A 20,416-nucleotide genomic window follows, 5' to 3' on the forward strand; every position below is an offset into this window, starting at 1 on the left:
AATATTCGTGAAAGTAATGTTTTTACTGCCGTCACTCATAACCCTCCTTGAACAAAAAGTGGAAATGTTCCGTCTGCAAAATTAAAATTAATTTATGTAAAAATTAAATAAGAGCTGCACAACAACTTTACCCTATTCACATTCGTTCAATGTATTAAACTGCTGACCTCATTAAAGAAATAGTGGAGAATTTAATAAAATAGATGAAAAAGAGTGGGAGAGAATTAGAATAAAATGAAAATTGCATTTTGGTTAAAATTTTTAGACGGATGAAAAGTTTGAATTGAAATCAAGTAAAATGCTGAAATTGCCAAACGAGGATAGAAAAACAAATAGTTAAAGTAATAAATGGGTCGAAAGAAGGGTAGGCGAAGCAAAATGAATCTGACGTTCATTTAATTAGACACAGAACATGCAAATGTCGTTTTGACTTTTTTCAAACTAGTAGCTTTGTTTATGATCTAAAAATGGATCTTAATGATTTAGTGATACTGTATAAGAAAAATGCAATGAATATGAGAAGTAATCTTCTCCAAGAAAAGGATTTATCTTAACTCTTGTTAGTTACACTAGTTGGCTTAAGTCATCGAGCAGATTTGTCTCTGTCAAAAAAACAGCAGTCAGACTTAAAAGATGGTTGAGACTTGGCTTGAGGAAAAACTCAAAAAACCCTTATTGTAGCGCGATTGGTATAAATGTAGCGAGAGGTTGAAATAAAATGCTTGCAATAAGAAAATTGAATCAAAGTGAGAAACAGTATCACAATCAAAGAAGCTTGATGAGGTTCCACCATGCAGATAAATATGATATCGTAGTGCCGTGGTATCATCAGTCATCTTTAACTGATACTTTCAGTATTAGTAAAGTGGTGCGAACATTTGTGTGAAGTGCTGTGACGAAAAGTGTAGTAAGTATGTTGTTCCGCTTATCAGCATATCGAAGCAATCGTCAATTGGTTTACAGAAGTTGCCCCTCCCTTCGTCACGCCCTCAATTTAACGGCCTTCATGAAATTACCGTTTCCGATCCTTTGACACTATCAACATTACCACCACTACCATCATCATCATATCATCATCAGTGTCAGTACTTTTATCACTATCATCGTCATCGTGGCCATCACCATTGCATTGCCCAGCATCACGACCACGATAACAACAACAAAAATAAAAACAACAAAAATAACAACAACAATGACAACAATAACAATAACGGCAATATCAACAACAACAACAACAATAACAATAACAATAGTAACAGCAAGAACAATAACACATATCTTTTATTCTTTCGCAGAGAGGTTTCGTATTGCAAAAGAATTTCTGTATGACAGAAATGAATATTCAGCCGATTTGTAGTCTTCATATTGCCCCTTTGCTGAAGGCATCCTGTTTGAGGATAATGTAGAGCTGAAAATTCCAGAAAAATGAGGTGATAATGGTTCTCGGATTTGTTATCATCAGATGATAACTTAATTTAAAAGCATTGAAAAATTGTCCTAAATGCATAAATTTGAAAATTGGACGTTTCAGAGCTGACAAAGTTATTATGATCATTTTTCTTCAAAGACTATAAAATCAATTTTACAGGAAGTAGACAATGAAATGGCATCAAAATATCAGTCAACAAATTTGTCATTGTGCAATGTAAACAAATATCTGCAAGCATGTATCACATCCATTCTACTTTTCCTCTTTTAACTCCGTTTTTTCCACTGAGAAATTAAATTAGAATTCAGAAGCCATGAAGCGATTCATTGTAAGGAATTCGAATGAATCCCATAATTTTGCATACATATTACAGAATAGTTTAACTTCCGTTTTAAATCTCAACTTTTGTTGTTGACAAACCTGCAAGGTTTGATGAATCAGCAAATGGTGTCATTAAGTAATTTCATTGTCCGATCGAGAAATTTGGAAAAACATCGACATGCTACCGTCAGGGATAATTAAGAAATTGATTTTTCTGATTCATTCAAGCAAATTTTATCTTCTTGCTCCTATAATAATGGAAACATTCACTTATTCATTGAACTATTTAAACTGGTAAACAATAAATGCTAAAGAAAGCTTGATATCTGTCATTTAGCGCTCAAACGGAAGTTTCCTAACTTTCATTAGATCGAAAAAATACTGTTCGATCCGTGATAGAAATTTTTTCATTCTTGGTAAATTGTATGGTACCAGTATTTTCATCATTCATAAAGTTCAAATCATAAAGTCTTCCTCTTACCCAAAAATTGGGCCTCAATTCAGGGCAGATAAAAGTTTTGTTAAATGAAATTTGAAATCCATTCTGAGCGATCTACTCGCTTCATTCTGGAAAACAGTGTCAAAAATTGCTCATATGAAGCAGGGAACCAATATAGCAGTCTGTGTCCATTATATTCCCGGGATCCAGTCTTGCGGTAGTTTCATTAAATCGGCGATCTGATCTGTCTTTCCGCCAAAGTAATGCTTTACTGAGGTGGTCAGAAGATTAGAACGAATGGGTTAGCGGCCTTTATGGTAGTATATCATTCCAAGGTGCTGTACAACATAATAATTAAAGATATGCTAAATTTCGGTGTTTGTGAGAGGATGATTTATTACTTTTACCTCTCTTATTCAAGTTCACTATATTGCCGCAATCTCCCTGTCTCAATCTCTTCATTAGGCTTTGATGGAACCGCAAGCCGCAAATCCGAATCCTGCCACTCAAAGTTGCATCTTTCTTTTTTTGTTGCACTCTGAAATACATAATTCGGGGAATAAAAGAATTATCGGAAATTTTTGTCAGTTTTTAAGTGAGAAACATGGCACATCAAGGAAGAAAAAAAACATTTTGAATGCATTATCACTTGGATGAACAAACAGTGCGTAAGGACGGAATAATCGATTTATAATTTCATTTTGGACCATGTATTTTTAGATTTATTTAATCAATTTCGGCAAGAAGTTTTGCGGGTAAGATTTGAGAGTACAGAGATAGAAAAGGTAGCTGAAACTGTGGGAAATAAAAGACCAAGAATATCATCTAAAAGGCCAAGAATATTATCTACAAATTATCGTTAATATATTCCAACAATTTCAGTGAGGATTGACAGCTTTTTGTTTTGTAATAGTACTTGAAGAATTTATCAATGATGTCGTATTCATACAGATGGATTCTAGCTTGCCTGATCTCTTGTTTTTATTGTTTCTTTTTGCTCCTTTTTAATTTCCTTTTAGTAGCCTTCTGTTGAAGTATGAATCGTCGATTCTGTTTGAAGGATTTCCATCAACCATGATCTCAACCAATTTTTTTTCTTTTCGATCTTACTTCAATTGTAAAGATGAGACAAGTCTTTCGTATTGAAAAAATAACAGACGATGCTTTTCCTGAATGATACCTATGCAAGTGCATTAAGAAGAGGTCAAACAACGATGATATCTTTTGGCTAATGATCATCGAGTTCCTGAGCTAATTACTACCTTGCAAGTTCCTGAAGAACAAATTGAATAAAGTATAAGTTATTGGGGTCTATAACTTCGAAATGTCTTTAACGCTTTTTAGCATCTATTCTCATATAACCATTACACCGCTAAAAATGCAGCTAATTAATTCTTCAGTATTCATGCAGCGCTGGGTTGGAAACTCTAAATCAATACACTTGATTTAGTCAACCAAGTAGAAACTTCTGCAACATATCTTGCAATAGCGTATCTCCTCTCTTCAATGTTATTCATGGCTCACATATTAGGTTTACTAAACTTGAAATTTCTGAAGCGTATTCATATACAAGCTAAGCAATAATGATTGAAATTTTTGAGATCAAAGTCAAATTCCAAATCCACAAAACAAAGTTTTGCATTTTCCATGAAATACATGATCCAAGTACAGACTTTTAACACCGAGCAATGTTTTTTTTTGTTTACTGAGATAATCACTGCGCCATCAATTTTCTTCAAGACAACAGACAACATCAATATCAAGGAATCGGTTTTTTGTTCAAATGTGGAACAGCTGTTGATCGGTAGTAATGCATATAAAAAGGACAAACAACAAGATATTACCATGCACAATACCTAAGATTAATTCATGTCCTATGAGTTGTCCTGGGTTAATAAACCCAGCAATCTTTCACAAGCAAATCCATTTTCGTTAGCCAAGAAGTGATTTAATAAAGATGTGAAAATAAAGTATAAAACTTCATTCCACCTTTAAACTCAACAAAACCCACTGAATCAAGGTGCAGAAGCTGTATGTGGAAGGAGTTTAGTCGTTTGTGATCATATCGAGGTTAATACACCTCAATATACGCATTTAAGGGCTCTGAATCTCACTTTCCTTTGTAAAATATTGACATTATAGTCACGTAACGATCAAGAAAATAATTTAATGTTGGCTGCAAAATAAATCTAGCAAAAATATGTAGAAGAGAAGAAAGCAAGATATGCATATACATCAGTTAAAACCGAAAGTAATTAGAATTTTGAAACAATATATAAGTCACAGACAAAGTAATCAATACATTCTAAAATTTCTAATAAGACTTAATCATTGCAAAAAAAGGAAGGTTAAGAAAATTACGTCCTAAAACTATTGATTTTACCAACAGATTTATTCACTACCAAGAATATTTCTTTAAAATAGTAGTTCCGAACCCGTGGTCCGCGAGCACTGAAATTTGGGCCGCAAGGGCAAATAAAAATTATTTTCCTTCTTTTTATATTATAATGTTACTCCAAGTTCAACTGGTACGTTGAAAATATTGATTGAAGTATATTTCCAAATGAACAGAATTTATTATTTTCGAACCCAGTGATCCAGATTATTTATAAATAAAAAAGTCCAAGTGATCGCTGGTCCAGAAAGTGTTGGGAACCACTATCTTATAAAATCGTTTGCAAATGATCGCACTATACAAATTTTAGGGAAATTCCAATTTTTCTTCGATTTTTACTAATATAGGTTTAAAAAAGATTATTTATACATAATTACACGGACAGAGATTCGACAATAGTTCAAAGTAATCTGACAAAGTATAAATTTATGAAAATGGTGACTAATTAAGCATGGTATGATCCGTGAAAATATTTCTTCGCTGTTCTTCAACTTTTCGCATCCAACGATTTTGCTCGGCTTCGACTCGCCCCAAAACATTATCTGCAACTAAATCCAAATGTTGTTTCTCTGAGGAAGGAAAAAAAAACTGCTCTCATAACAGATTTTAATAATCAGAAATTTTGCATTGCCTGAATTCATAGTTTTTAATTTTCAAATTATTCTTACGTGTTTGTAGATTCTATATTTACGGGACAATGAAACATTATGCCACTGATGCACGATCACTAAAATTTACAAAAAACTCACTGTTCCGAGATCGCATAGTGATTGAAGGTGAAAGATCTGAATATCGCTCATCCGTTAATGTTCTACGGGCAAAAATATTGTCTTCCATCTGTAATAAAATGCTGTTCTCCGCAAAATATAAGAATGTACCCACAGTAATTTAGAAATTTGCAATAAATTTGGTGAGTCATCTTCTTGATAATTTTTCATGAGCCTCTGCTAAGCCTTTGTAACCACTCACATACCTCATCGTTTTGCTGTCTGTATGGGACCGAATGCCGTTGCTTGCGTAACATGGGATCCAAGCACATCAGGAAAAGCATATAAGTAACCAAAACGAAAACTACGCAAATAACAAATATTACAACAACCTGAAAATAATTTATCACAAGTAGATAAGAACTGCACAGCTGAAAGCACATATAATCACAGGTTCTGATTTTAGCAAATATGAAAGACGTTCTCAGCTCCACCTTCATGTGATAAATTATTCTTTGAAATTTGAAATCTTCGAAATTTCCTTGAAACTATTGCCGGTCAGTCTACATCTTACAAATACTACCAAAGGAATTCATTTAATTCCTGTACGATTATCGAAAACAGAAAACTGAGACATACTTTCAACAAAACTGTATTTCTCGACTCATGTTTACAATCACAGTTCGCTAAAAATGCATCCAAATGTGCAGCATCTACTATCTCTAAAACGTTCGGTTTCACCACTGTTTGTGGTTTACTGCAAAAATAAAAATGCATTCTCCAATCAATTTATGTCCAATACGTGAACTACCAAAATTCGAAAATAAAATAAAAATATATGGAACCTTTTTTCCTCACTTATTTTTTCTTCCTTCCTCTCTTGTAATAGTTTTTAGCGATTCGAGCTTAGACAAAGCAACAATTTCATGAGGTTGAAGCAGTTCTCAAAAAGACTACCCTACGCAATGTAGTAGCTTAATTCGAATTTATAAAAAAAATTTTAATGGGAGATAGCAAAAATGTTATACCACGTGAGAGCGTTAATATTTGATTTCGTATAATATCGCCTCTCATCACTCACTGTACTATTTTCCGATGCGAAATATTTGGTGGATGGACAAACACAACGACACCGTGCATCTTCAAAATTACCCTGAAACCACTGTCGGTCAGTTTACATCTTATAAATACTACCACGAAAATTCATTTAATTTTTATACGATTACAAGATCAGTGCATTTTATATTTCAACTTCCTGAATGGCAAATTTAATCCCTTTGCAAAAGCCCTTCCCGGACAGAAGCTTTAGTGCGACTATCAAAACATGTTCCTAAGTAATCTTTCCAAATATCCTGTAAAATGTTACATTTCCTTTGCAAATAGAATTTCGAAACTTACATGAACATGGAGAAAACAAATGAACAACAGAAGAAGTGACATTAACGATAGGGGCAACATAAACTACCGTCGACCTCACACGCACTTCATCAAATCTGAAGACATAATGAAAACTTTAAAGTTAGTGAAAATCAAATGTGAAAACCAAACCAGTTCACCTCGGAAAACAGAGATCAAGCAGTATTCGCGAAAAACAAAGATGACACATAAATTGGGAAAAAAATCACTAACATTCCGAAGTATACGCTACAAATTTCTAGAAGCGAATGATCCACATCCATCAATACTAGAATAGGATATGTGGGAAGCTGGATGGTATACAGAGAGAGAGAGTAGACGGTACTGGAGAGGGTATTATCTTGATTATTAAGTCAGACGTATATCGTCATTAGAAGAGCGACATGAAGTTAGGGCCAAACTAATGACGAAAATATCTCCCAAGTCAAAAAAGCCCTGTCTTCCTATCACATCGAGAAAACCGATACACCCCCCAATGAGGCGTAAAACGTAGCTTGCTGGTATGAAAAATCACAAAGTCCAAACCACCGAAACATTGTAGCAAGACGGCAATGCTATTCATTCAAGGGGGCAATATGCACAATCGTGTCTCTTGTTGTGTTGAGTAATCTTTGCGGATTTGCATCTTTCTTTGAGTCTTATTAAGGGATGTATGTGTGTGTGTGTTGCTAGTAGGTAATGCTTATTTTCGGACATTTCAATCTACAAGATGGTTGTCTCATCTCTCACTGCCCACAACCTAACATTTGGTGGTCGAGAAGCTCGGCAGTAGGTTCTTGCTTTGTTTATTATGTTTCGGCACTTCTGCGGTTCCTGTACCACTTTACTTTGGAGAAACTTATAGTTTATTTGTATGTATGCAAAAAAAAATGATGGTATCTGTCTGTCTTATTCATTTGTGCACGCCGAAGTCCTTTGCCGAGGTGCAATTTGGCTTGTGCTTATATAGGATGTTTCACCTAAACATATTTGATCTCAGTGCATGCAAGTGACCATAGTATGAGTACAAAAATGCATCCATTCTTAGATTCACATTGTTTTACCATCGAATTTATTAATGCTTCTCAACAGAAGTGATATCGACTCACCATTCAATGATAAAAAACAGCTTCAGGATTTCCTCACTGTATTTTTTAAATTGTTTAAATTATGTAGAAACAAATGATTATAAGCAAAAGTTATTGCCTGAAGCAAAACGGACTCATTTTTGTTGTAACTTGGGTCACAAAGATGGATTGAAAAAACTGCTGCAGAAACTATTGAAACCATTGAAATACTGCCATGAAAGGCATTCACACAGCTTCTGTGAATAAATTTTTGGTACAAATCTTTGAAAGTTCCGTTCAACATTTCCAAGTTTGAGATTGTGAGCGAAAATTTCCCATGATCGATCCTGAAAAATACAGCGGGCAATAATTTGATGTTACAACATGAGTGGAAGGTTTTATTATCTACGAAATCAGTGGTATGTTCCTTCGCTGATTTACGTGACAAATATCCTTACACTTTAATTATGCTTTGATAGCGAACTGAAATGCATTCATCGATCAGGAGAATTTTTCTGAAAATTTTTCTTCTGTTCATATCTTCAACAGTTCAGTTCCGTTACCACGTAATTTGGTGATTGAACGTTTCCCTGAGAATGAGGTGTGTAATTTTTTAATCAATTTCTGGCTTTTTATGTACTAAATAAATTGAATGGTAACGCGAACAGCGTGATTTACAGTATGAAAATAATTCACTTCTATCGTCTTTTGAAATTTTAATTATCTCACGCTAAAGCATAAGGAAAATTCGTTGTTACTTTGCCGTTCTAACTCGATTTCAAGTCACCTGCAAAGACTATCTTTGCACATTACAATAACTTTTTTTGAGCTATACTGAATTGATCTGATTGTCGGATTCTCTTCTAAACTCAATATGCGCTGAAGACACTAAACTTCCATGGAAAAGATGCATTTATTTACTTAATTGTTAATTATCTTCTCGCTATTATTTTAACAGAAACATGAGAAAGCTACCGAAAGTTTTCTAAATGATTTATGGACTATTATTATTCAACACAGTCCTCGTTGTACTATTTGTCGCTACATGCACTATTCTCTTCAGCGGAAGTGTCTTTCGATTTCCTTGGTTACAACGCAATACAACCATTAGAGCAAAGAAACACAAGCGAATGTATCAGGTCAGGGAAACGCTAATTCAGTTAATTATTGACTATACTATTAGGTGATTAATCGACTAATCAGTTGGCCATGAAATGCTGAAAGACACCACAATTGTCATATCCGCTAATCTGGATAAGTTTGAACTAGAGGCTGATGGAATACAGATTCAGGTTCAGCTACAGTTATCACTACCTATTATCATCCGTAATTCCCGGTGATTGTTTCTTTGATTTCGATCTATAGCCGGCATAAAATTTTTCAAAACAAATAATATTTCTTAATTCAGTGCTATATAGACGGCATCAAAGTATTACGAATATTACAAGTAGAAACTATTGAATTCAATGGATAAACACTGCAGAAGTATATACAGGTTGATTGGAATTTCCCCAAGATTGCTTGCTTATCGGTTCGAGTTATTCCAGCCGTGCTCGATTTTTCTTCTTTCTCATAGCAGTCTGAGATGCAGTACTGCTTTGATGACAGCTGGAATATTTGTACATGCCAAATCTCTCTTCAAGATGCGCAAAATCTATATACTTTTTTTGAGATACATCGACAAACCGCTTTATCAAATGAAATGTTTATGGTGAAGGTAATTGAAACGGAGCAGTGGGAAAAGAATACAACCTGACAAACGCATATAGCTGTTGCCATCTTAATACTTCATTATGAAAGAAGAAAGCGGCAAATAAACCCTTTATCTGCCCACTTTCTGATCCACATCAATCCGCTACCTGAAATAATACTTAAATTTACATTACTGCTATCACAAGCGATCTGCTAGGATTGCATGAAGGTTGAGCCGGTGCTTTCTTCCATTTGCAGATTGTTCTTGTGATAAATGTCGTTGACAGCTCCAATCATGAAATGGCAAGAAAAGTAATGAAGTTATTTTTTACTGGCTATAAGTAGTTCATAAACTATGAAAATTCATGAATAGTTTGAAACAACTTCCTTGCATTTGTAAAACAGCGTGCACATGCACATATAGCATACTTGCAATGCAACAAAAGTTCTTGGATCGTTTCAGGACAATATCGAGTGCACCAAAGTTCGTCCTTCCACAAGTACAAATTTCTTTCCTTCAATACAATCCCAGTTTACAAGTTTAAAAGTTCTCACTTTGCAAAAATTTTCTGTTTTTCATTCCATCATCCAACAAAAACGTTTTCACAATAATTTTAAATTTGAAAACAACTGTATTTTCACTTTTTCCTACTGAAAAAACAAAACATTGTTAAAGCCTGCAGCAAAATTTCTGTCTTAGTTGATACCAGACCAAACAATTTGAAAGGGTACAGCGTATCTTCACGGAAATTGATCAGACCTTCTGAAACAAATCACTCAAATTGGCTTATCACATTTGTATGATAGCAATCCATACCATATTTGTCGGATTATTGAAATTAAAATTATGTTCTAATAAAATTTCTATAATATCTACCAAACAGAATGATGAAATTCTGTAAGTAAAATTAAGGGATGATAAGCTAACAATGAGGGGAATGTCATAAAAACATCTCAGTATCTATCTATTCGCGGCTGTACAGTGGTTCATGCCAAGTGGCAGCCATATCTCCGTGATAATCTCGGTGTAGCTTACCAAAACTTTTCTTCTAATCCTAAGTACACGTATATGCGTATATGTTGAAAAGATCCCACCCAGTCAATTTTAACAAGCAAGCAGATAATATCGTTCAAGAAAAATAATACATCACAAATAAACTTATATTGTTGAAAAATGAACTCAACAAATTAATATTTTCGCTCGTCAACACTTGTCAATTGAATTTTTTTGGAATAGAAATAAATGACCAAAAAACTGTTAGGAGCAAAAATTTCACTGAACTCTGTTTCCTTTTACAATCACATATAGCTCTTGCAAAGTTGATCACAGAATACACCTAATCACTAATCTGGATAAACACTTTCAGGATATATATGTGGGAAATGTCGCCAATTCCAGGTCTAGTGAAAGACTTTTATTTCAAACAATGTAGCTGACTATTTGCAAGATTTTAAACATTAATTGGTGGTATTTAGAAACATTTCATGGTCAAAGAAGAGGATCCTCTTAGCAATATAATGTGAAAATGGTGACTATGAAGCTGAGGATTGAGAAGAATACAATATGATGTCACAGGAGAACCTTCAAATTAAAATAAATTGGATAGTGATCGCAACAGTTTTGAAGATCTATTCACACAATGGGAGCCAAAGCGATATTTATTTCAATGAATTATTACTGCTGTAGATTTGACACTCACTCGAATGCAATTGAAAAAGACAGGTGTTTTCCACGTTGTTCTCTAACAATCTTATATAATGTTAAATAGTGAAGAGCTGCAAGATCCCGTGCTATTAGGAAAAATTATGATAGGGAAACAATATGGTTCTTCAAAAAAAGAAAAAAAAGTGATATATTTCACAGGGAACGAAAAAGAAATGAGAATTATTCCGTCTGCAGTTTGTCGCATTAAGAATTGATTGTAACAACTTCTTTGCCACTACCACCGATAAATAGAATTCGTTGGAGATTCAGAGTGAGTGTATCAACATAAAACATGTAGTGCGACAGTATTTTCCTCTTACTTATCGGTGGACGAGGAAGGCTGAGAAGGACTAACTGCGAATCTTTCGAATTCCCCACGATAACATCATTGAAACGTTTTATTGTTCCCAAACTTGGCTGGAAAATAATCGGAAATCATTTTTAAACGGCTGATTGGATGATAAATTTATCATTGACTACCTCAAATAATTTTACGATGAGTCAGATGAGGATGTGAAATAATCTTTTCGATGAGAAGATAACAGACGACAAATAAATAACCCATAATCAGTTAACAAGTATGCGTTAAATTTTAATATCCAGCGGAACCAATCGATACATCCTTTTAAATGATTATCATTTAATCATTTGTTTCACTGCTACTTTGCTAAGAAGTTTTTCCACTCCATTATCCATTTAATGGTAAAGATTCATTTTTATGTAAAAAAAAAAAAAATTCCAAGTAATTTCCTAACCATCTTCCAGTTTTCATCGTCATGAAATTCCTTTTCTCCTTGACTATAAACTGATAAATGACGTTTTGAAAGTGAAGAACAATTGTCCCTGAACTCATCAACTTTTAAAGATATTGACATCCAAACTTGGAATTTAAAAGTGCATTGCGTAATCACTTACCGGGTAAAAGTTGTTTCTGTTTGTATTTCAGTATTTTCACTTGCGGCATCTAAATTTGCACATTTAGCAGCAATATATTTCAAAATAAGTTTTTCGCTGGAAGAGTTAGGTAAAGGTATTAACATTTCCAAATGCAAAAGCAAGATAACAGTAGAGGTAAATAAGGAGGTGCAGGAAGAATAATTAGAGAATGAAATAAGTTGAGAAGAGAACAAATAAGATAATAATGTGAAATGCATGTGAAGAAGTAAAGAGTAATTTGAGGCAAGAATGGCTGTCAACTAACGAAAAACACAAAGAATCTTGTCAAAAATATTTCAATAACGGCATGGGAAAACGAACCTTTAACTAATTTTTGGTTTTTGTGGTCAATTTTTCCCTCTTTGGTGGCAATCTGAAAGCAACTGGAATTTATGAATTTAATAAAAAATATTCACTGTTTAGTGACATCTTTTAATTATCACAAAATAATTTTCGTATCTAAGAAACTCGTTCTTACAAATTTTTACCTGAAAAATAAACCTTCCTTTCTAGGTTTCTTCTCTTGATCATAGTCAAAAGCGTTTATTGCTAGGATTGGTACATTTTAAGTTCAGTGCTGTTTTTAGAACAGCTCTTCTGAGTAACAGAAATGTCATTTTCTCCTAGTTGGGTCAACTATTATAGCAATTGAATGCGCTCTTCTAAAGAAATGGAAGAATATTTGAGAGTAGCTTTTTTCAGGTATAAATTTAACCATGAGTGCAGCAGCACTACAATCTCCTCCAGTCGAAGTTTCAGATACATCTTTTTGATTCACACTGTCATCCACTATCTAAATATTTCCAAAGTCATGATTTATTAGATGAAAATCCAGTAAAGAACTTTTGAAAGTTCGGATGAACTACAAACTTTTCAATTTTCTTTATTTTCAATCAAATACGGGAAGTTGGTAAAATTAGGAGAACTTACAAAAACTGTTGCATTGATACGTAACATATAAATGTATTTTTGCAGCATTTCTTTCAATTCAACATTCCTTTCAGGTATTTCACCAATTGCAAAAATTCTCAATTTGCAGCCTCGCCATACCTGAAAAGTGATGGTTTACGCAATTCGCTCTAATCATTATGCAATCATTGAACTATTTGCACTCACAGTTCACGACGTTTTCAGTTCTTGTTCCCAGTTCACAGATGTCATTAAACATAACATTTAAAGATAGGTACCTTATTTTGCTTGAGAAGAAATGCAGTCAGCATAAGCAAATCGCCATCATGTGAAATCCACCAGATATCTATGTAACCAGTTAGACGATCACTAGATAATGATGGAAATGCTGTGATGCCTTTGGTTAGCATAATACATTCATCATTTGCTACAGCTTCAACTAACTCCACTAAATCCGAAAAAGTTGAAGTTTTTAATAACACATAACTACTTAGTGGTTTTTGTTTATTCCTTATATTTTAATATAAATGAATTTTTCATGTGTTTATGGATAAGCTACAATTCACTCCTCCCTGTTGAAATAACATCGCTTTTTACAGCAAATTAGGCATAAAACCCGAAGTTTTTTCCTGCAAAGCACTAATACCGGCAAAGACTGCCTTTTCCTCTTCTCTTTCAGGCCAATTCATCAGCACAGTGTTGGGTTTCAAACCACCAATACCAATACTTTGGAATAATGTCGTAAAGCATCCGTCCATCTGAAAAGTTATGCACCGTGTGTTATTTTCTAGATCTATTTTCAGCTAATAATAGAGGGGAGTTTAAAAAACTCTAAAACATTTATTAGCCTTTATTTTTGAATCTCTGAGGCTTGAGAAAAAAGAAATCGAGAGATGTTTACTCGTTGAAACTACAATATTTTAATCAAAACTGAGTTTTGAAAGTTTTAAAGAGGCTAACATTTGATAGGTTAACATTTTTTCTAATTTTTAATAAATTACATTAATTTACCTGATCTTCATCATATAGTAACGTTTTGCCAAAACCGCGCAAATGAACCCGCAACATATCGTGTTGGATCTTTTCTTTCACCTTAAATTAACGTCTTTATTTATTTATTTATTTTTTGTATTTCGTATTGGAAAATTGATTTAATGTCTTTCTTACAATGATGTAATGTTCAGGATTAAGGCCATTGATTTTACCTTTTCAGCTTTTTGTCGATCACTGCAGTTCCAAACAGAACCCTTTATAAGCGCAATCACAATGGCCAAACCCCGTCCTGCTTTTAATTGTCCAGCTAAATCAATTAAATTAACATTCTGCTTGTCGATGATACCATTAGACCAGGTGTCATATATCAGAACAAGCAACTGAGGCCTAAAAAGTCATTAAAACAATGTCTTTCCAAGCTGATTTACATTTGTATTCATCTATTCCGTTCTCCTGATTTATTGCTTTTTTGCTTAATTAGTATTCGCATGTCTCATTTGTTTTACATCTGTTATAATTCTGGTTTTAAATATCTCCTTTGCCTACCGCCAGTTTTTCGGATGTGGATCTTTGTCCTCAACTTTCAGCAAACTATACTGCGCTGTTGACAACGCCAAACCCCGTATTCCATCACCCCATTCTTTTTTAGCCCTGAAAAATTTCAATGTTTCAAAAAAAACGACTGGTTTGATTTGCAGAATCACTGTATCTTTTTTCATTTATTTATTTTTATTTACCCATCAGTGGAAATAAATTATCTTTACCCTTTCCATTCCACATACTTGTATATAACAAAAGTCAAAATGATTGAAAATAATGCATATTGCCAATGTGATGCGAACATTATGAAGAAACACAAAGCTGCACCGGTCAATGATAAGGACCTAGAAGTAAGCAATGCTAAGCAGAACTAAACTGATAAAACAATAAATCACTGAAAAGAAATTCAATACAAAAGTGGCAATGCAAACTCATGAGGTACAATTATCCTAGTACAGGTTCTTCATGAGTTATATCAAGTGATGCTGAACGATGAGATAAAAATAATACCAGTGATAGTAACGAAACCGTGGTCTCCAGTTTGGTACTTTCAACAATGAATGCAACGCACAGATTAGATTCACAAATGCATAACACATGAGGAAGAAAAAATCCAGTACCTCAGCTATTTTATCCACCGCGCCAAGCAATATGGCAAATTCAGCTATCAATGCTGTCATTAGTAAGCTAAAATTCAGAGTAAATCAAGAGAAGCTGATAGAAGAACTAATCTTAAAATATACCTGAAACATTCTATGTAAAATTGTCCTTTGTGATTCAACCGTTGTATTTAGATATTCTTCATATTTCATTTCTCGTGGTAATACAGGGTCTACATTTCGTTGGAAGGCTTAATAGCTAATTCGTTACTTACCCAAAAAATGGTTCATTAGTTCCCGTAACTTTGGAAAATGGTGCCAATGCTGGTATAACATCGTCTTTAGCAATTGATTGCAGTAAACGTGGTGCACCTGCAACAATAGCAAAACTTAAATGTGATACTCTTGCTTTACATAATGAGTTCGACAACGTATTAAAAGGTAGACCGTAATCTAAATAGGAAATAAGTGAAAATTCGGGACACAATTGTATTTAGATCTGATAAATTTAATTGGCTCCAGATTTTTTGATCAGAGGGTGCAATATTGCTCCAGTGAAGTTACTAAAGCCCAGTTTTCCAAAGTCCTGTTTTTTTTTTTTTTTTGCTATCACTCAATTTATTCGCTGGTATGCTATGGTTTTCCTACAGTATGCCAAAGGATAAAATAAATAATCATGGAATCCTTTTGAAATTTCCTGTACAATTATGTTCATTAAACAATCAATAGATGACATGTTAAATACCTGAAAATCTTCCATTTTGATAAATATCGTTCATAAATTATTGCATTAATCTGACATTTTTACCTTAACCGGTTAAGGTAAAAATGACTGTACTTTCAATCAGTTTCTTATTTGACACCGAAAATCAATTTATTTTGCTCATTGGAGTTAATTTTGGTGTTTATTGCATTTGTGGTCATCACCAGTAGTGCATGATAAAGTTATTCACTGAACCAAATTAAAAATTTCAAAACATACTGCATAAACATTGTAAAGCAGCACCGAATGTGGACAGGAAAGAGCCAATGATGACAACCCACGGTGAGGGCCAAGACAACAGTGCAACAATCATCGAACTGTCCAAACTTCGCCCATATCTACAATTTATGGGCCGAATGTTAATTTTAATTCTTCAGATTACAATCATTTCCAAAATACAACGTTTTTCAATCGTAAGGTAAACTGTTACTGAGAGTCGCATTTCTATAAAATCTACCTATATGACTGTTTATTATTATTGATATCATCCATTAGAAGCGATATGAATTAATGATGTTGATCAAATAAGTGCAAAAATAATAACTTATCACGCAAAACCGGTCCAGTAATTGAGGCACCGAATAGTAATGCTAATGCGTAATAAATTGTGGATGTTGTTAGTGTTGCGGCGATCGTTCCGCATGGAATCGACCTTTGCGGATCTTTCAAGTCGCCTAAAATCTCGCACTTCCTGCACTTTCAACCAGTCACGTTATTTACGTCAAACTTTTACATATATGAATCACAACAAATTTTCAAGCTTATTCGGAAAGGTTTTAAATATGAAAATCTTTGTATTAGATCATTAGTTGTCGAGGTTATCGTGGTTTAATTCTTCCCATACTGCAGGAATGGAGTGAATTAGTGAAAAGTTTTTGGAGGAAATGGACGAAGAAATCCGCTCGTTTACATTCCTATTTTTCCATACGTTACAATCATTCTATTTTTAGTTCCTGGCTTTGTTGACATATGAACCGAAGCACAATACATCTTCAACTGTCACACTCTTCATCAAACGGTAATTGAAATATCAGTATTTCATGTATCACACTATGGAAGGAACTAACCACTCATATTTGTTCCTGTCATAATGCCGGTAACAGCTGGGAAGTAGATGGCAAGCAAGATGAAAAAGCTTGTGTGAAAGTCTTGAGAAACTTCCAGACCAGCATCATCAGCCGCTACATCGGGATAAGATTCGCCCGCGTCCATATACATTCGTTTCATATTTTCTGCAGATTATATTAAAATCCATTAAATATTTTCAAAGTTCTTCCAAGCTTCGGAAAACGTGAATTCCATAGAAGCACTGATGTGCAAGGAAATTCCGTCTTCAGTAGACTTAGTGTTCTAGAATACTTCTGCCGGACAAATTTCCACTTAGCTCTGTTTAGATTTTTTCCACGTTCTTGAAAGTTTTTAAAAACTTCAAACATCTTTCAAGCAATCTTTCAAGAAGTTCTGTTAGAAATGTGAAAATAAATGGAACTAAAGAAAAAAGTTTTAATATCGGCGAATAGAAACTATAGCACCTTAGAAACACAAGATATTTGATTTTTGGTTGCATTCGTTTGAATTTTGAATAAAATTCAGTTACCGTAGAAGGTTTGCGCATTGATGCCAGGGAATGCGTTGGCGCATGTCAACGTTGAAGCAGTAAAATGTGTGCAAAAAGATGCTGTTGTGCTGTTGCAGAAATCATCCGATATACTGAAATTCAGAAGTCATCTGGACTAAAATTGAACAAACTACAAATCATAGAACTAATCACAATGGTCATCAACTTAATGACGCTTATCATTATGATGATGATAAAAAGGAAGTTTATAAAAAGGAAAATGTACTCTTCGGATTTAACACATCGCTTGCAAAGTGTTGAAAGATCGGTGCCATGTGGAAAAAATATTCGTGACTGAAGAAGTTGTTCGTTTAGCATACATACACTGTAATTTAATACTTTTTGAAATGCATAAGATCAGCTAATAGAAAGATAAGGGGATATTATGTTGAAGAATAGCAATACTAATTAATTTTAGGATCTGTGATAATGAAATTTGATGGGAACATACTGTTGACCGCTATGATGAAGCGCTTTTTCGATACCGCCGGCAAAGCATGCCAGTATAGAAACAATAACTACGAACAGAGATACCTGCAGATTGAAACAGGAAATCTTTGAATAAACTCAGCTCTTTAATACAGCGGATTAATCGCTACTGACCAATCTCATCAGATTTTTTATTTCCCATAAGTTCTGATGGAAATATTCAAAAAAAAGCTCTGAAAATTGCAATTCATCTTTAAAAAACGAACCGGTGCAAGAAGTTGTACAAACCGTACACCCATAGCAACGATTATCACTTCCAGTAAAAGAAGCATTGATCCGTAAATACGATAATTATGTGACATCATCCCCCACATACCTCAAAATTTCAAATAATTGTGTTTTGAAGTTTAAAAAAGCTAGGGAAATTTTCAGACTGTTGTTGATTATCATATTCTTCGCCAGCGTTTGATATCTTTAAAAAATCGAACCGGTATCGGAGTGCACATCGCTACCACCAATAGTTAAAGATGGAAAAATGTAGAGCTGAAAAGAAATTTAAAAATTTGCCATTTACAATCGAGATGAAAAAAGCTCCGTACATGATCTTTTGTTGTGAAAAATGAAAAAAACCTCTCGCATATTTCATCGCTATATATATCAATTAATAGTTCATTTAGAAAAATAATATATGTATATATGTTAAACTACTTATTTTCTTTGACTGAGATAACACCTCATCTAGAGGAAGAGAACTAAAACTAATGAAGAAAGGGTTAATTCCATAATTCCACGAGAACTTTACCAGCATCACTTCAATTCCACCAATTATATACATTGATGATGCCACCGTATTCGCCAAATAGAACAAAATACCCACAGCACTGCCAAATTCTGCTCCCAAATTCCTTGAAATCATAAAATAAACTCCTCCGCTTTCCACAATGCCATTTGTTGCTACCGCTGATAATGAGATGCTTGTCAACAATGTCTGTAATATAAGCTCTTTAGTAGTCTAATGAATTAATAATGAAATATCATTGGAGTCAAATGGTAGCAATCCGAGCATTCTACGGTTCTTTTTTTAAAGGTACAAATATCAGCGATATAAACTATTCCAATACCAAACATAATGTCCTGATTCGATAATCTTCGCGAATTTTTGCGCTTAGATTGTTAAATTTGAATTATAACTTCCAAACTTCAAGTCCATAAAGAATCATGCTTACACATAAGCAGCAAAGCAGTAACAAAATCATAGTATCCATTATGCCAGCTATTCCAACCACCCATGCCAGCCGTATGAACATTGTTACTCCAAGAATATGCTGGATCGTTGGTAAAAATACACCCAGCATTACTCCTAGATTAACCTGAAACAATGAGACCCCAGCTTGTTATTTGAGGAATTCCAGACATCAAAAATCATATTGAGGCAATTTGGACCAGAAATTATATTTAAGTTTTCCGATAAATTCATTTTTTTTTTGGATGATAAGAAATACACTGAAAGGCAAAAAATATAACTTCCATGTAATTGTTATTGTGAAGACAAAATGCAATCACTCTGAATATTTTAATAGGAAGTTCGATCTTTCATTCCGTTCGAATTTCTTACCTTTGATCGCGGTGCTGTATAGGCGCAGGGGAAATTTGCTTGTCCACTAAGTCCATCTTTTTCATTCACATCTACAAAATCGCTTTTTACCAGTGAAAATTTAATTTCACTTTTCATTACTCAAACAATGTCAAATACAACCCTCCTAGCATTTCCTATTGACACATGGTACTTGCTATTCGTCCCAAAACACTCTTCACCAAAATGATTGATCCCGTCACCAATTTTATCACATTCAGCAGCAACCAACTTTTCACTCACAATGAAAGTGCGATTGAAAAAATGTCTCTGTCAATTCGAAAATTCAGTTCAGGCCCCTTGAGTTGCTGAAATCCTATTCAAATCTATAACATGCTAATTTTCTATGGGTTATTTGTCAAGACCTGAAGATTAGTCTTCTCTCTCAATGCAGTTAGTAATGCGATCACATTCAGATAGTCTTATAAAAACCTTTTGAAGCGCGTACTTTGATCTCTAGCTCATAAAGACACAATTAAATCACTGATTCATACGGTAAATAAGCTCACCTTCAGTTACTACTGTTCGAGCTTCTTCCAGTGATGGATGAATTTGTAACACCATCTTCTTGTTTTGACCTAAGGTTAGTCTCAACATTATTTATAAAGACTTCGTGCCATTCATTTCGTCATTTTTCATTGTCTCATTTCTTACTTGAACTAACATACATTGGAAATGAAATAAATCACTAACAGAAAAAGAAAGCACTTGCAGTGCGTTGTGCAGTGCAGAGCAATAAAAGTGTGAAATCTAAATTAAGGATCTCAAAATTAATCCCAATTATCCTTCTTTTACCGCTCTCCGATATATATATATATATATATATATATATATATATATATATAT

The 20,416-nt window shown here is 33.9% G+C and overlaps 4 protein-coding genes across 4 annotated transcripts; 1 reads left to right on the plus strand and 3 right to left on the minus strand.

Moving 5' to 3' along the window:
• Nucleotides 1-718: 718 nt before the first annotated feature.
• Nucleotides 719-1,699, plus strand: LOAG_04283 (hypothetical protein; the record flags this gene model as incomplete). Its single annotated transcript, XM_003139820.1, has 3 exons — nt 719-868; nt 964-1,299; nt 1,589-1,699. 3 exons carry the CDS (start codon nt 719-721, stop codon nt 1,697-1,699), a joined length of 597 nt encoding a protein of 198 aa, XP_003139868.1.
• Nucleotides 1,700-4,894: 3,195 nt separating this feature from the next.
• On the minus strand, nt 4,895-6,789 carry LOAG_04284 (hypothetical protein). The gene is made up of 6 exons (XM_020446557.1): nt 6,690-6,789; nt 6,320-6,444; nt 5,931-6,048; nt 5,558-5,683; nt 5,334-5,421; nt 4,895-5,132 (listed from the first exon to the last, which is right to left on the minus strand). Exons 1-6 carry the CDS (start codon nt 6,747-6,749, stop codon nt 5,026-5,028), a joined length of 624 nt encoding a protein of 207 aa, XP_020303119.1. The 5' UTR covers nt 6,750-6,789; the 3' UTR covers nt 4,895-5,025.
• A 1,103-nt stretch (nt 6,790-7,892) lies between these two features.
• LOAG_16737 (hypothetical protein) lies at nt 7,893-10,076 on the minus strand. Its single transcript, XM_020449391.1, has 4 exons — nt 9,506-10,076; nt 9,247-9,361; nt 8,212-8,343; nt 7,893-8,100 (listed from the first exon to the last, which is right to left on the minus strand). Exons 1-3 carry the CDS (start codon nt 9,530-9,532, stop codon nt 8,288-8,290), a joined length of 198 nt encoding a protein of 65 aa, XP_020307080.1. The 5' UTR covers nt 9,533-10,076; the 3' UTR covers nt 7,893-8,100; nt 8,212-8,287.
• A 1,278-nt stretch (nt 10,077-11,354) lies between these two features.
• LOAG_04285 (hypothetical protein) lies at nt 11,355-20,134 on the minus strand (the record flags this gene model as incomplete). The annotated part of the gene is made up of 26 exons (XM_003139822.1): nt 11,355-11,567; nt 11,906-11,993; nt 12,066-12,114; nt 12,408-12,459; nt 12,802-12,879; nt 13,017-13,136; nt 13,274-13,443; nt 13,642-13,753; nt 14,007-14,087; nt 14,201-14,375; nt 14,535-14,639; nt 14,753-14,872; nt 15,039-15,215; nt 15,403-15,499; nt 16,110-16,228; nt 16,435-16,564; nt 16,958-17,122; nt 17,488-17,600; nt 17,735-17,833; nt 17,960-18,042; nt 18,204-18,313; nt 18,426-18,480; nt 18,740-18,925; nt 19,164-19,307; nt 19,553-19,623; nt 20,080-20,134. 26 exons carry the CDS (start codon nt 20,132-20,134, stop codon nt 11,355-11,357), a joined length of 2,967 nt encoding a protein of 988 aa, XP_003139870.1.
• Nucleotides 20,135-20,416: the final 282 nt, after the last annotated feature.

Source organism: Loa loa (genome assembly GCF_000183805.2).
Source record: "Loa loa unplaced genomic scaffold supercont3.16, whole genome shotgun sequence".
Classification (NCBI taxonomy): Eukaryota; Metazoa; Nematoda; class Chromadorea; order Rhabditida; family Onchocercidae; genus Loa; species Loa loa.